The following is a 16,402-nucleotide window of genomic DNA, read 5'->3' as shown; positions in this document are numbered from 1 at the left end:
CGTCATTACTTACACTGTACATTTTTACTGTAAACAAAAATATAAATTAGGAATACAGACCTTGAATTATTCAGAAGCAGAAGGTGAAATAGAAACTTCCAAGGACGCCTGAACGCCTCATGTGGCTCAGCCAGTCAGAGCCACGTTTCCATCGTCAACAGGAAACGGGGGAAGCGTCCTTGGAGATGTTATCAGATATGCTTGAACTTTCGCATTTTTGTCCCCTCTGTATATACAATGTCTTTGTCTTAAAACTCATTGCCTTCACCATAGAGGCTAACTTTTGATCGGAAAACGGTCAAAAGTTTAAAGGTAAATCACGAATGAGCTGTTCTCCAACTACTTCTCTGGCTGTGCTAACGTTAAGTGGATAGATGGCGCCCAGCTAGCCAATTTGAAGTTAGCTCAGATGCTAACCTAATAAGCTTAGCTCATCCTTTACTGTCCTAAAATTTCCATTTTTCTGTTTATCGAAATGTTAATGTGACTTTACTGATGCACGGTTGCGTACATGCTTGTGAATGTGCTTTATGAAAAGCCCTAGCTTTTGTTTGTACAACAATGAAGCAAGATTGAAGAAGTAAATTCGCTAAAATAATCTTACTGGTTTAGCATGATGGCTAAGTTAAATCTTCCGTTTTATTTGAAAGAACGGCATCATTTTCACAGAATAAGGAAGAGGTGACGCTGACAAAAAAGAAGGGAAACCTTGTTGGGTTGTCTGCCACTTTGTTGGTTGCAGTATATGTTAGCCTGTCATCCTGTTTTGTGTTTTCCCCTTCAGCAGTAACCATGACTGCAGCTGCCCTCATAGGAGACCAGCTGATCCTTGAAGAGGACTATGATGAGAACTATACTCCCTCCGAACAAGGTACACATGGATTAGAATTATGACCTGAGTGTGGTAGCAGTGATTTGATTATCTATACTGTGCCTATATGATCACAGATGGTGCATACTTAACTACTGGGGCTTTCCACCCCCTTCCATTTAAACAAAGATTTTCTTAAAGGTTGGAGAGTCGTAGAAAGAGGCTTGAGTAAACAGAATGACCAACCATTTAGGAGACAGGGACCTTGAGTGGTTCTCTAAGTATCAAAAACTGACAAACAAGATTCCCTAAGGCCAACAGCCTCACGCAGACTGAATAAGAACATTACATTTAACTTAAGATGTAAAGAAGTGTCTATGCTATAACATATTAAAAATGTGTTTACATTTTTCTTTTGCAACCTAACCTGGTTTAAAGGCCATGAATTACATACTTGACATTTATTTATTCTAAACCAAAGGTATTGAAAGTCTTGATAACCACTCTCGTTAGAAAAATATTTTTTCTAATTAAAGGGTTAGAGATCAGAGAGGGATTTTTATATCTAATGGAATGCCCCAACTATAACGTTACAGTCTCATATAACACTTTCTCTTTCTCTCGTCAGAGATCCAAGAGTACGCAAGAGAGATTGGCATTGATCCCGACAGTGAGCCTGAGCTGCTTTGGCTGGCCAGGGAAGGCATCGTTGCCCCTCTGCCTCCAGAGTGGAAGCCTTGGTGAGTGAGGGGAAACTGGCTTGGGGATGATGCCCCGGCATCATGGCAACCCAGAGAATACAGCCTGAAACAGAAATCATTGTTATCTGGAGAATAGTACTTGCTATTGTTGTTGATCAATTTCAAATGGGCTTGAGGCTGAGATGTTTGATGTATGAGTAGTTTTGAACAGTCTTGGTCACGCTTATTCAGGCGCAAAAGAGGCACGTTGTCCTAGCAGCAAGAAATATACAGTTGGTGCAGTGATTATCTTCAGGTGACAACACAATCTCTTGTAACATCTCTCCGTTCACGCAGCCCCTGCCTTTCCAACTTTCTGGGTATCTTTTGGAAGAGTTTAATTTAACCTCTCCCCTCTCCTCCTCCCCAACAGCCAGGATGTGACGGGGGACATCTACTATTTCAACTTCTCTTCGGGCCAGTCAACCTGGGATCACCCCTGCGACGAGCACTACCGTAGCCTGGTGGCCCAGGAGCGTGAGCGCGCCCAACTCACCGCCACCGCAGGAGGCACGGGGGTGAAGAAAGACAAGGACAAGAAGAAGAAGAAAGAAAAGAAGGAGAAGAAAGAGAAAAAGAAGAAGGAGCTGCTTAAGGCTCCTGGTGTAAGTGTTGTTTAATCTTGTATTTGATTAATATAGTTGAAGTAAAACAAATATGGTAGCATACATAGTAAGAGTAAAGCAGTGTAAGCAGGAACAGTCAAGATGAGCTTCAGCAGTGGCCAGTTTAAAACCTTTAACTAAACTAATCATTGAATATAATTGTCACACACAATCTACGATATACTTTTTATCCTCAACTCGTTCAGTAAAATGATGTTTGCGTCTCTTTCCCTTCAGACACTGAGTTCAGCCTTAGGCCCCCTACCGTCCCCGCTGGGCAGCCTGGCTCCTCTGAGAGGTCTGGATGCCCCTGGCCCAGGTCCACTCTCTGGTTCTTCTCCTGCTCTCCGGCGGTCCCTCGGCAGCTCTGGGGGACTAGAGCCCCTTAAGAAATCTCTTGGGGTAGAGCTAGATAAAGGACTGCATGATACATCTCAGGTGTTCCACAAACTCTTTCTGTAAACTGTGTTTAATGTCTTCTCTTTCAGGCTCCTCGGAGCGCTGGAGCATCCAGCGTATTAGGTAGCAGGCATGAGGAGCGGGTGTCTCTCACTCTGCCGGGCTTTGACGATGAGGATGACGATGAGAAGATCTCAGAAGCTGAGGTACACAACTTAAAAACAATAGCAAGATGTTGAATGTAGTTGGTCCAGCTCCTGATTTATCATAAATGTGTACTTTGTCTCTTAACCAGATACTGTTATTTGTTTTTCAGCCGAGTCCTCGGGGTTCAGAGCGATTACTGAAGAACCTTCATCTGGACCTGGATGCCCTTGGAGGAGGCCTACACTATGAGGTAGAAAGGACATCTAACTTTTTTCCAGCACTGTTTCTTTTCCACGTCATATGAAAATACAGCCTTAAAAAGAGTAACAGCTGTATCAAGCCTTATACTGATAGATGTTACAGTGATCGCCATTAGGTGCCTTATATCTTTCTAGCTTTGACTTAAGATAGACTTTGGTTTAGTTCACTCTTTTTTCTGAAAGGGTATAGTGCTTTTGGGTTTGATGCTTTTATTATTTATCGTTCAGTTACAATGGAAAGTTAACTTTGTGTGTGTGTGCGTGCTCTAGGACAGTGAAGCCAGCGGTGGAGCTCCAGCTGAGGAAAGGACCGAGCCAGAGCTGCAGGACTTGGCCTTATCTGGAGAACACAGCCCTGAACCACCATCCCAACAGGTAGACACAAACGCACACACGCTGTCCACTTTTCCAGTGACTCTCAGCTTGGTTTTCATTGCTCTTTCTCGCTCTGCCATTTCTTTGTTAGTATTTAACACCTTTGTGCAATATTCTTCAAATGCCAATCATGTTTTTTCAGTGATTGACACGTCCGTACTTGACGGCAATGTATTCACATAGTTCATGACATGTGCTATGTTTGGCCCCTGGAGTCCTGGTTGGAGCTGCTGTAAATCACATTGGTACTGCATTTATCCCTTTTTGGTGTTCACTGGGAGGCTGCTGAACGTGTTTTAGTTGTCCACTTGACCGGTTCCAAGCGCTTATTCTACTGGCGGTACCTGCACTGTTACCTGCTGGACCATCGCCGCCCTGTACTTGAAGTACCTTCTCCTCCTGGCAGTCCAAAGCTTCTGTGCCAGCGATGTAATCACAAACACTCCCCTGGTACTCCTCCAGTCAGTGAACTAACTCAGCTATCATCAGGGAACTTCAAGCAGAGCAGCCGAAGGGCATCAAAAGGAAGACTAATAATATTTAATCCGTAAACTAAGATCCAGTTTCACCACAAGCAGGGAATTAAGTTATAAAGTTGTGTTTTTGTACAGTAATTAGCCAGGTTGGTCCAAAGAAACACCCAGATGAGTGTCATGAACTTTGACCTGCGATAACTTTGAACAGCGATGTCAGTTTAGTAAGTTTGGAAGATGATGAATGACATGCTGCATAAATACTTAAAGTGGACTTTGCTGTTGTGTCATGTAACTGTAACTCTAAACCATCTGTTGTTCCTTCTCTCTCTCTTGTGTAACCTCGTTGACCTCTCACCTTTGCCTTATGTCCCGGGATGTGTTCATGTAGCTGCTGTGCTGCTGGGATCTGTCCTATGGGCACGGCTGTTACTGCGTCTTCCTCTTTGTCCTGCTGTCTTCTTACTGTCGTTGTTACTGCTTTGCTGTCTGAAAATCGGGAGCAAAACAAAAAATACCTTAATTTCTCTTTGATTTGTCTTTAATGTTTGCCCTTTGGAATATACCAATAGGCTTACATTACCACGACCATTAGGTTCTGTTAAATCAGACTTGATTCATTCATTACAGTTTTTAAAGTAACTTCTAATAAAAGATGGCAAAGCATCTATTTTAGCTCTCAAATGGCATCATTACGTGTCCAAATGATGCAGAGGAACTGATGTGTAAAGATTCAGAATTTTTGAAATTCAGATTAATCGTATTTATCCAACAAACCTGCTCCTGTGTGAGTGCCTGTGTTTCAGTGTTAAAGTGATACTTTGTGTATTTTTCGATGCTTACATTCTTTTTTACGTGTTTGTTTACCTCATGTATTTGTGGGTTAAGTGTTGGTTGTCTAACATGACTAGTTTTGTCCCTGCAAAATGCATGATCCGCCGGTTTTTGCATGCAGTTCTGTAAAGATCATCAGCCCCCAGCCTCTTTCAGCTGGGGTCTTAACCTTTGTCAGCCTCCTCCCTCACCTGCCCTCCTCCATTCTTTTATCTCCCTTTTGTCTCTGCACGCCTTCCTTTGTGCCCCTGTTTGGGATGGATGGACTGTTCTTCCTATTCCCCTCCACCAAGGACTCTTTGAGGGGCCGCAACCTCCGCCTGTCCTCACTGGCGAGCAGCAGAAACCACGTCAGTGAGGAGGAGGAGAAGGCGGGTCCTGTTAGCCCTGTACCTAAATCTGTTGAACAGGAAGTAGAGGAGGAGCTAAATGAGGCGGGGGAGAACGTGCAGGAGGGAGGAGAGTTAGAAGAAGAGGATGCTCAGAGTGAGAAGGGAGAGGATGAAGGAGGAGGGGAAGCCGAAGAGAGGGGTACGGAGGAGAAAGGAGAGGCATTGGACGAGGAAGCAGATGAAAGAAGAAGCAAAGACGAGGGGGATGAGATGGAGGAAGAGCAGGGAGGAACTAAAGAGTCTGTAGGAAGCAAAAAGGCAGAGGAGGAGGTAGAAAGTGACGAGGTAGAGGAGGAATGCCTTGAAGGTGATGTTAAAGAAAAAGATGAAGGGGAGGATGGAGTGTCAGAAAACATAAGAGAAAGCTCAAAGCTGGAGAGCGATGAAAGAGAAAAAGAGAGTGACGAGGAAGCAGGAAGTTGTGTTGAAAGTAAGCACAGAGAGGATGAAGAAGAGGAGGTGCAAGCAGAAGAAGAAAAAAGCACAACAGAGAAACAAAGTGATGAAGTTGAGGAGAAGTGTGTCAAAAGTGATGATGATGAAGGGAGTGAGGAGGAGGACAAAAAGGGCAGCGAAGGAGATGAAATAGAGAGAAGCATAAAGGATGACAAAGAGCAGAATGAGAGGGAGGAAGACGAAGAACAGGTGAAAACTGAAAGAGAGGAGGAGAAGGGAAAAGAGGAGGAGGAGAAGAGTGAGAGTGAAGAGGCTTTGGAGAGATGCTCCCTGAGCCAGAAGACACAGAGAGAGAGTGAGGAGGAGTTGATGGAGAGATCAGAGCAGAGTGCAGGCGCAGAGACGGAGGGAGAGGGGTTAGAGATGGACGAGGACTCAGACATCCAGAAGCCCCAAACTGCATCGAACAGTGAGGAAGAAGTTGTCGAGGTTTTTGGGACTGGGACGGCTCAAGTCCCGCCGATGCTGAGCGACCGTAAAACACTTGACCAAAAGAGAAAAACTCTCGCTGGCATGATGAAGAACGTGACACATAAATGCCCCCTTCCTGCAGAGGTACGGTTTCGGTGTTGCCTCTGTGTGCTCACACCCCACATTCACTACCCGACCCCCAAACCTGGTCCTGCCTGATCTCTGCATGTAGTTCCCAGAATCCACTGCCTTAGGGGCTGCAACCTTCAGGCTGGACTTTTTGACTTGCACAAACCAACAGAGCCCCTGAGGACTGGATTGGAAAAACCTGATCCCTTTTAGCATTGACAGAGCCGGCTCATGTAGGGCCCTTTGAAAACCAAATTCCATTTCATTTTCTTGGTATTAATTTTTGGCTGACCGCCGAGGTCAGCCCTAGACATGGGTCTGTATCTGACTGACTGACTGACTGACTGACTGACTGAGTGATGGTACTTTCAGAGCCATATAGAGAGAGAGTTGCGACATTGTAATGGGGGATCATGGAGCATATTGGACTTACACTGACGCGACTCTCTGTCTATACGGCTCTGGATACTTTGTTCAGGGAGTAGGCAGGGCTGCTCCTCCGCTGCTCGCACGCTGTCCTCACCTACGTCCGCAGCGAACACCAGCTTTCAGACACGTTGTCATCAGCCTCATAAGGACAGTCCTTGTAACACATACTTTTCTCTTCAGTGTTCTTTCCTATAGAAACACCTAAACCTCAAGTTTCTAGTCACACACACACACACACACACACACACACACACACGTCCTAAGTTAAAACTTTTTTATTCTGTTGTTTGAAAATGAACATGAACTTGTTTTCTTTGCGTTATTCAAGGTCAAAAAAACATATTTTTTTGGCGTCTCCTGGTTATCTTAAATTAAAGACCTAAATACGAATATTTTATTTGAAAGTAAACCCAGAGAAAAAATATTTTTGCAGTGGTCTCTTAATGTTTAGTACAGAGTTTTATATGTGTGGTGGAGGAACTGATCCCCGCCCCTCAGTGAAACACCATCACAGAGAGCGGAATAAAAGCTGCGTGCTGACAAATTACACTTTTTGTGCATCTGTTATCAAAAACTGAATAATATGAATGATGAAGGATGAATTTTATACATCCACAATTTGACAAATTCCACAATATTCCTCATTGCACACTTAATTCCATGTGTATTATCATATTTAAGCAATTCTGTTTGTGTTTTCTGCATCATGCAATTCACGGGGCCCTACTCATCTGCTTTAGTTGATTTTGAGGTGTCCGACCTGACTCATCTCCTGCCTTCGCCTTACCCAATCTCAGATGCTGCTTGCTTCCTTTACATAGCGCCTGAATGTCCGATGTTGCACTTAGCCTGCCATCGCACAGGCCGCGGTTGTGTTTGCATGTATGCTCTGCTTTTGCCTCATGCTGTCTGTGTTTCTGCGTCTCTGTGTGTCTCTCGATATTTAGTCTTGCTTGTGCCGTTGTAAGTGGACATGTGCATGTGTGCTCATTCTTTGTGTACTTGTCACTGAGTGTGTTTGTGTGTGTGTGTATGTGTGTTATTGCAGGAGTCTGAGTCCCAGAAGAATGTTGAGGAGGCCTCATCCTCCGTAGACGTCAAGGTACTCTGAACATGCAGTGTCACATCATTCATTCATTCATTGGACTTTTTGTTGTCAACCTGTTTTGTAATGTTTCCTAAAGCTGTCAGAGAAACTGCTTGGCATCGATGACCTCTCGGGCACTTTCAGTCCACTGGAAAAAGACGACAAGGAGGAAGCAGAAGAAGAAGAGGAGAGTAAGGAGGAGGCAAGAGGAAAGAAAGCAGAGGCTGCCAAGAGGTTTGTTGTTTACTAGTGAGATGTCCATTAAAAAAGTGCATGCAATTAATCATTTTTATTTATCTTTTAAAGAGGGGGTATTATGCTGTTTGACATTTTAAGATATATATATATAATGTTACAATGTTGGATGTCCAGACTAAACATGGGTGAAGTTTCAAATCTGTAGGTTAAAGTATGTTGGAGTAATCCCCGGGCTTCTCGGCTCAGTCTGCAGGCTGCTGTGAACGCCAGGTTTCACACAGTTTTTTCTGCACGTTCATACAGCCTCAGCAGGCGTTGGAGAGCTGGCCAATCAGAAGAAAGCGGGCTTGTAGGGGGCGGGGTTTGTTAAAGGGACAGAGCGGACTGAATTGTTTCAGGCAGAGGCTGTATGAGGGCCTGCGCAGAGCACCAGTGTGAGGAAAATGAGGAGTTTTTTTAGCTGTAACTAATGCTAAGCTACTCCACAGGTATCACAGAGTGAAATATGAAGCTTGAAATTAGCATAATACCCCTTCTTTAATAAAAAGGTAGAAACTTAGCAAACAGACTAAACTGAGCGCTGAGGTCCTACCCTGCTGCAGTGTGATGGCACTAATATCAAACAGCTCCCTCTGTGTTCAGATACAGAGCTGAGTGGATCACTGTTTGCTTTCTAGTTTGTAGAAAAAGTGTTGATATTCAGGAAATATACACAAACGATCCATCAATAATGACACTTAACCTTGGTATTTTTAACACCTCTTTCAGGCGTTTGCAGGCTGCTAGCAGAGACAACCCTCCAACTCGGAAAGTTGATCGCCTCGTCCTCCACCAGTTGAGCCCTTCGCCTTCCCTCTCAAGCTCATCCCACTCAGGACACGGTGTCAAGCTCCGTCTAAACACCGAAGGCCTCGGCACAAGTCTAGGGCTACAAAGGCCCGAAACCTCCAGAGGGCGGCTAGTCCGCACTTCAAACACCCAACGAGAAGACGCTGAATCTCCTATACAATTTCATGAGGACTCACTGGAAGAGGAGCCAAGCTGGAGAGTCCGGCAAGACAGGGAGAGAAAAAAGAAGGATGAGGAAAAAGAGGAGGAGGAGGAGAGGGAGAGGATGGAGGAGAGGGAGAGGATGGAGGAGAGGGAGAGGATGGAGGAGAAGGAAAGGATGGAGGAGAAGGAAAGGGACAGGAGGAAGACTGATCGAGAGGCTGGGGAGGAGAGGGAGCACCTGGTGAAGGAGAAGGACAAAAGGATGCGTAACCTTCAGGAGGAGCTGAGGAGAGAAGAGGACGAGGAGGAGAGGAAGCTGAAGGAGGAGAGTGAGGAAAGACTGAGGTAGGCATGCATCCTGTCAAAGTCCATTTTTTGAAGTGTTTTTTGTATTTTATGTTGTTTACTTCCAATTCCTACGACTGATAACCTTTCCAGTTTATTAAAGTAGTTTTTTAGGACCCACACAGACAATATTTTGATTCATAAATGCACATGTTTGTGCATCTCTGCAGGGCTCTCCGGCAGCGTCTCCTGTCTGATAGACGAGAGGAGGAGGCCAGGCTGAATGAAGAGTCCGACAGGAGGCTGGAGGAGCTCAGAGAGTCCGTCCAGGAGGAAAGGGAGCGGCAGCAACGACAACTCAGGTCCGAACACGACACTTGCATTAATGTCATCATGTGAGACAGAAGCAACGAGGTGATACAGTAACATGCTTTGCTCATGAAGCCTAATGTTCCTCTAGGGTTGTGTGGTTTATCAGTGAAGTGTATGAACTCAGACTGGAGTCTCTGTTAACAGCGACAAATGAACATCTATTAAAACTATGATAAACTGCTAATGGGTCACATCTTTCGACCATCTCTAATCAATAAGGAACATGATTTATCTTTATGGCCAATTTAAAATTCGGCAAATTATATCACATCATAAATCTACGCTAAGTATTTCCCCTCTCAGACTCTGCCTTCTGCACAAAATATATCAGTCCAGAATTTCTTTGCACACCCCACCCTAATGCAAAAACTATGTTTCATCTGATGCCGATTTAGCTTCTTATTCATCTCTATAAACGGACATCTGCATACAAGTTAATCTAACAATCCATTCTAGATAAAAATAAATCAGCTTGAGACAAATTCCCTTGACGCTGTGTCACGCAAGCCGTTCAGCGTTTAGATTTCCCGACTTCCTTGAATGCACCAGGAACGATCTATCCGACCTCCGTTCAACAAACGAGCATTTTAAAAGTAGTTTTCTTGTCCTCTTGAGGACAGACCTACCAAAGCTTCATTTGTACTTTTTACTAATGTGCATCATGATGTTGTAATTTCAGCAAAGGTAAGACCTGTTAATTGAAAGTAAATCACAAGAAAAAATCATACTTCTGTAGTAACCCAGAGTGAAGCCTCTATGTAACTTACTATTTACATTGAAACTGAGGCTCAGCAGAAACATATGAACGGGTGCTTCCCCGGGGCTGTAATGAACAAAGAAATGACTCCGTTTATTTTGCTGACATATCTAGAGGGGCGAAATTTGCCTCACTTTTTATCTGAACACTCAGTCGCTCCTCACGTTGCTAACTGGAATGTAAAATGCAGCACATGGAAAGAAGTCCTGGCCGGAAGTCCCTATCTCTAAATGCTAAATGTTCACCGTTGCTCCAAGAGGCTTTATTGTCGTCAGACTATAGCTGATGGGTTCTGAGATTGCTGTTGCCCAGATTACTGAGAATAGGCAGTCTTTCATTGTGGCCCAGAGTACATTAAGTAAACAATGTCAAATGAATAGGAGACAAACGTATCTCAGACCATTTTTGAATGTAGCCTGAGAAGTTAGCCAGAAAACATCTGAGTAATTGATAAAGCCTTGTAAATCAGCTGTAGTAAATCACCTGTAATCCCCACAATAACATTGCTTTGTGCGCCCTGTCCTCAGGGAGGCGAGTGAAGTCACGCTGAAGGAGTTACGCATCACTCTGGAGGAAGAACGAGCGGCGGAGCAAAACAAACTGGAGGCCCAGAAAAGGAGGGACATTGAGCGTCTGAAGGAAGAGTCGGAGGAGGAGCTGCAGGCAGAGAAGAAGAGACTCCAGGCGGAGAGGGAGGAGAAACTGAGCTCTCTGAAACAGGAGGTGACTGAGGATGATGATCGCTGCTTATGTCCAGCTCATAACTGATTTCAGTGTTTTTTTAGTCAGTGTTTAAATGTTGCTAAACCTGAAGTGAAAAACAGGATTCATAAAGCTTCTTACCGACTAGATGTTGGCAGGTTAGCTATATCAACATGGACACACGTTTTTATATGTCCTGTGAGGTACATGGAGCAATGACAATAATGTGTTTACACTATTTCCTCTGTATAAAGGCTAAAATCACAGAGAGTAGGAGGGAGCTCATGAGTCCCAGACCTGAAAGGCATCTTGCAGAGTACCACCGAGAGGTTAGAGGACACACACACACACACACACACACGCACGCATATTATGTACAGAATTACATCTTTTTAAAAATGGGAAAACGGAAATATTAACTGGATTGTAACTTTGCTGTTACATGTCAATTTCTCTGTCTAGCTGGCTGATGTTCTTCAGGAAGTGCGGGATGAAGTGCAGCGTGACCACGAGAGGAAGCTGGAGCAGCTGAAGGAGGACCACAGGAGGGAAATGAAAAACATCAGAGAGAAATACCTGGACGAGGTGAGTCTCCTTTGTCAAGAATTGTCATGGCTTTATCTCGGAAACTAATAACAAATGATTGTGTGTTTGTTTGTGTGCTCCAGGAGACTGCTCAGAGGGAGAGCTTGCTTTCCACTCTGCGGGAGGACAGAGAGCATCTCCAGGCGTCGCACGCTCTCCAGCTGGAGAAAATCCGCTTGCAGCTCGACACACAGATACAAAAGACACAGCTGACACACTCACGCAAGGTGACACCAGACAGACCCGCTAATTTTGTAATTAAGCAGTTTGGAACTTGTGTTGCCATTAAGCTGCCGGTCAAAGGCTAAAACCGACGGCTCAGAGAATTAACGTGTCTTATTTCTTCTGTCAGGAGTCAGACCTGCAGGATCTGGCAGATCAGATGGAGCTAAGAACCAAAGAGCTGAAGGGCCAAGAGGCCATGCTGCAGACAAAGGTCTTCATACTTTATGTACTATTAATCATTGATAGACTGACCCAAACCTCATTCACTGATGTCTGTCTCTTATCAGGCGGCAGAGCTAAAGAGGAGAAGGAAAAAACTCGGGGAGGAAGAGGACGAACTAGACAGTCAGCTAGAGGTGGGACATCCTACTCTTTCTTATGAAAACAGATTATATTCACTCATCAGTCCACCTATCAACCCCGTATTTGCCCACATATTTGTGTGTGTTTCTCCAGGCCTTACCCCGGCTGCTCGAGGAGAGAGAGCAGTTGAAAGAGGAGCTGAAGAGGATGAGAGAGGAAAAACATCAAGCCAGAGAACTCATGCAGAGAGCAAGGGAGGAGAGAAGTGAGGCCATGGAGGTGGAGGAGAGGCTGAGGGAGGAGAGAGACAAAGCCAGGGAGGAGAGAAGGAGGGCCAAGGAGGACAAAGATCGACTGGAGAGCAAAGTTGCGCTGCTACAAGAGAGATGTGACTGTCTCAATCGCAAAATCAGGTATAGTGTCCTACCAAGGATGTTTCAGTCATTGCAGTGTTATAAACAGGGTTGTTTGCATTTTAAAGAGATTGTGGTCGTGTCTTGTCCAATCAGTGAGATGGAAAAAGGCGAACGAGCGAGTGCCTCAACCCGACCAGAAGCTAGACAAGACAGCAAGAAGGCAGAGAAAACCGAGGTGACGGCGCCCTCCAGTGACAGAAAAGACTCATCGCTGCATGTAGAAGACCTGGACGACCCCCCACTGTCCCCTGTGCCTGACAGCCACAGCAGCATGGACGAGTAAGTGAAGATAGCTGTTATAGCTGTTTTGCTAGTGCTTAGTATTTAATACCGAATGTTTGATTTAAGTGCTACAGTAATAAGTAGTGCTTCCCTTAGATGGTATTCCAATACTACTACATTATAATACAATATATAATTATAATAATACTTATAGAGTACCTTTTAAGTTACACTAAGGCAAAACTTGTGTCAACGAACAGGACAAGTAGCCCTTAAAAGATGACTTTTAAGTGAGTTCTTCAATATAGCAACATTGGTAAAATCACAGATGTGTTTGGGGAGTGAGTTCCAGAGGGAGGGGGCAACTATGGAGAAAGCCCTGTCACTCAAGTTACGGTGCTTGGTCCTTGATAATTCAGCATTGGGTAGGTGTCAGAGGAACAGAGGGATTGTCAGTGGAGAAAGTTGGTGACGTAGGCAGGTGAAGTAGGCCGGGGCCTAATAGGGTTCTTCTCATCATGTCAGTTTAATTAGGAGTTTGTGGGAATCCTTGTTTAATTGCAGGAAGCTAGTTAGTCAGGAAAGAAAGAGTTTAAGTGAAAGGTTTTTAAGGGATTTATATTTGGACATCATTGGAGTAGCAGTGTATGTTCAGACCTTATCAGCATGTAGAGAAAAACTAAAGAGGACCAAGCACTGAACCCTGGGGGACACCTTTGGTATCAAGTTGGCTTATAGACCACTTTTGATCTGATCATTCAAAAGACAATCCTTAGCATCCCTAATGCCGAGTAAAATGTGTATTTAACGCTAGCCCCTCATTCCCCCACCTCAATGTGTCCAGATATCGACGCTACGTTTCCTCACATGGTGAATCCATCCAAAAAACTAAACTCTTCCTGGAGAAGGAGAACAGCCGGCTGATGGAGAGACAGGCAGCTCTGCAGGCGGCCCAGACCACCTCCCAGAACTCCAACCAGGAAGTAGGAGTGTCTGAAGAAATGATAAGAAACCTCCAGCAGGTGGGGAGGAGTGTTGCTCACCCTGAGCTGAATTTTAGTTGGTGTGATTGCTTGTGAGATTTTAAATGTTATTGTTTCTGTCAGGAGGCTCGAAATGTGGTGGAGCTGCAGCGGACAGTTCAAAGAGGAAACACTCTCCTGCGGAGGAAAGAGGAGCAACTCCAGCAGCTAGAGAGCTCTTTAGCTGAGGAGGTAAAAAAAACATCCTACACTGCACTCAGTTAAAATGATACCTCACTTTGTGTTCAATATATAGAATATTTAAATCAATAGGTAATACCATACATATAGGCAAACCATATCTATTATTAACTGCACTTTCTTGTCGCTTTCTCTGTTAAGCCGCTGTTTGAGGATCCGTCTCGGCTCGCAGGAGAAAGGAAGGTGACGTTTGATGTGACTGAATCTGACCTCAGCAGCACCGTGGAGCCACCGGATGGAACAGGTGAAACCAATGCACTTCCAAAAAGAAGTATATACTATTGTTTCTGGTACATTGCTCATCTTCCTTGATTTTTATATTCTTCCAGCTCCACTTAGGTTGTGTTTTCTCTTGCTCTCTATTTCTCCCTCACTTTCAGGTCATCACACTGTCCCAGACGAAGTCCAGGAGTTAGCAGAGTCCCTGCAGCAGATCTCAGGCCAGCTTAACACCGTCCTGAGTGCACTGGGTTCACTGGCCCAAAGGGAAAGCACCACAGCCTATACAGCCTTCCCTCCGCCTCTGTTTCAACCTCACTCTGCCCCGGCACCTAACTCCACTTCTGCTCCGGCCATGCCTCAGATGCACACTTTGGGTCCAAGCTCTTACACTCAGCTCTCAGAGCCGCCATGGGCCTGGGCTCAAGGCACCGCCGCATCCTCCCCTCTCTTCAGCACCCCCATCAGCAGTGGGCTGAGGGCTTCTGAGGACCTCATCAACAGCCGATGGAGCCAGATATTCCCCAGTAAGAGTCATTCTTCTTTGGAAAGAGTGAAGCACCAATAATGAGGCATGGGTGTTGTTGTTGATGCTGAACTGTTGTCCTCCTCTCCAGGAGCAGCTATGGACCCGATCTCCTCCAGCACCATGAGGCCAACCTCTGCTTACGCATCATACACTCCTGCTAGGTAACCTGCAATACACCTTTAATTGTTCCATCACTATAGATCACATACATCATAGCCATCTTATATGTGTTTGTTTATGTGTATTTCAAGTGAGCTTGGTCGCGGTCTGCGGTCGGTGCAGAAGTCAGTGGAGGTGGACGGCCAGAGACTGCAGGGGCTGATTGACGGCAACAAGAGGTGGCTGGAGATGCGCAAGAAAGACACCAGCATGTATCCTTCTATCACATGCACACATCTACACACACTAATACACATAAGTACTAGTATTGTGTTAAATCTATAGAAGGAACACAAAATCAATGTTTAGTTTTCAGCCTTATCTTAATATACCTACGTAATGCTACGAATGTACACTAAGCGGGTTTTTACTGTGGATATATTGTCTTATTTTCCTTCGTATTACACGGCTACTTACTAAATAATTCAATATTTTTTTTTACGTGGAATATTTTTATTGATTTAAAATAATAAAACATTTTTCCTGCTTGAAAAACTAGCCCCTAGGAACAGCTTAAAAAGCAGCTGGAGTTAGTGCTCTCGAGTATTTGGTAGTCTGATAAACAGAGAGGCAGATGTTTGAATGTCCTGATTGAACAGTCAAAATCAAGTATTCAGCTCTGCTGTGTAATAAAAAAAATACTAATATATTTTATGTTTATGCCATTACAATGTACAAGTCCATGACTATGGAGCCCTGAAACTGCTCGTACCCGTCGTTGTCTTTAACTCGGCCTTCCAGACCTCTGTTCACTCGCTATCAGCCTCCTTCAACCAAGAGCGGCCTGGTCCAGCTGGGCCTGGACGACAACAACCAGATCAGAGTGTATCATTACTGAGGACATGTCGCACAGCTCAGTCCTGTCACTCAGGACTTTGAACAATCTATAACTGTTAAGTGTTGTGATGTTTACACGCAGGGCTTCACGTGAGAGTCCAGTGCCCTCTTTCATTGAGTGCTTTTTAAACTTAAGTACAAAGGAAAATCAGCCCTACTCTGCTGTGATTGGAGGGTCTGGCAATTCAGGGCACATCCTGTCTCAGAGGGCTGAGGACTTGTATCCTCCAACATAAGTTACAGCTGTGAGCACAGGAGACTTTTTCAAGCACTTGAATACATGTTTACAGATTCTAGTCTGTGCCAGACTTACGTCAAATGATTTCAGATGGGAAAGGGTTGCTTCCTTAAGTTATATTTACTGTACTTCTTCTACTTAAAACCTCCCAGCTGTGAACCCATATGCTGCTAAAGACAGGACGTAACACTAAATAGTGCTTAACAGCTGTTCTTTCTTTCCTTGCTGAACCAAGTCAGTGTTAGAGTCACTGTTTTTGTAAACGTCAATTACTTTGACATATTCCAGATGTTTGCAGAGCAGTAATAGTGAGTCGTTGATGTTGTAAACGTTTAGCATATGTGCAGGCAGAGAGCACTGTCTTTTGTGCATATATATTTGTGTAAATTCTGTATTTTTCTAGAACATATTTTAATAAATATTATTTTATATATATATTCATGTATTTCTGTAGTCTGTATTCCTGTTTGTATGCAGGTGGATGCAGGTAAAGACAAATATCAACATCCTCTTAATGACCTCAAACCCAGCCTGATGTCAAATGCATTACTCTGTAAATTAAGGTGTGTTATTAAGAGTGTTTGAGGGGAT

General features: G+C 44.4%; 1 protein-coding gene across 3 annotated transcripts; it reads left to right on the top strand.

Moving 5' to 3' along the window:
- Positions 1 to 180: 180 nt before the first annotated feature.
- Positions 181 to 16,248, top strand: LOC138584440 (centrosomal protein of 164 kDa-like). Of its 3 annotated transcripts, none has more exons than XM_069656679.1 (28): positions 181 to 312; positions 788 to 871; positions 1,440 to 1,551; positions 1,925 to 2,156; positions 2,394 to 2,558; positions 2,645 to 2,761; positions 2,872 to 2,952; positions 3,233 to 3,337; positions 4,938 to 6,047; positions 7,510 to 7,563; positions 7,646 to 7,782; positions 8,515 to 9,084; positions 9,255 to 9,386; positions 10,681 to 10,876; positions 11,110 to 11,184; positions 11,318 to 11,440; positions 11,524 to 11,667; positions 11,793 to 11,876; positions 11,953 to 12,021; positions 12,122 to 12,381; positions 12,478 to 12,663; positions 13,451 to 13,628; positions 13,713 to 13,820; positions 13,971 to 14,073; positions 14,210 to 14,575; positions 14,666 to 14,738; positions 14,829 to 14,948; positions 15,478 to 16,248. In XM_069656679.1, exons 2-28 carry the CDS (start codon positions 793 to 795, stop codon positions 15,572 to 15,574), a joined length of 5,076 nt encoding a protein of 1,691 aa, XP_069512780.1. In that variant the 5' UTR covers positions 181 to 312; positions 788 to 792; the 3' UTR covers positions 15,575 to 16,248. The 3 variants fall into 3 exon arrangements, with proteins under 3 accessions (XP_069512780.1, XP_069512781.1, XP_069512779.1); XM_069656680.1 differs by having other exon boundaries at positions 785 to 871; positions 13,716 to 13,820; XM_069656678.1 differs by having other exon boundaries at positions 785 to 871.
- The last annotated feature ends 154 nt before the right edge of the window (positions 16,249 to 16,402 follow it).

This window comes from Semicossyphus pulcher, unplaced genomic scaffold (assembly GCF_022749685.1).
Source record: "Semicossyphus pulcher isolate SPU_LCO1_2020_fin unplaced genomic scaffold, fSemPul1.0.p SCAF_9, whole genome shotgun sequence".
Taxonomy (NCBI): domain Eukaryota; kingdom Metazoa; phylum Chordata; class Actinopteri; order Labriformes; family Labridae; genus Semicossyphus; species Semicossyphus pulcher.
The sequence above is the reverse complement of the archived record's forward strand: the minus strand, read 5'-3'. Positions and strand labels throughout refer to the sequence as shown.

Coding starts and splice junctions, on each gene's coding strand:
- LOC138584440 (XM_069656679.1), top strand. CDS start 793: ATGACTGCAGCTGCCCTCATAGGAGACCAGCTGATCCTTGAAGAGGAC. Junction 9,387..10,680: donor CGGCAGCAACGACAACTCAG/GTCCGAACACGA, acceptor CCCTGTCCTCAG/GGAGGCGAGTGAAGTCACGC. Junction 14,739..14,828: donor GCATCATACACTCCTGCTAG/GTAACCTGCAAT, acceptor GTGTATTTCAAG/TGAGCTTGGTCGCGGTCTGC.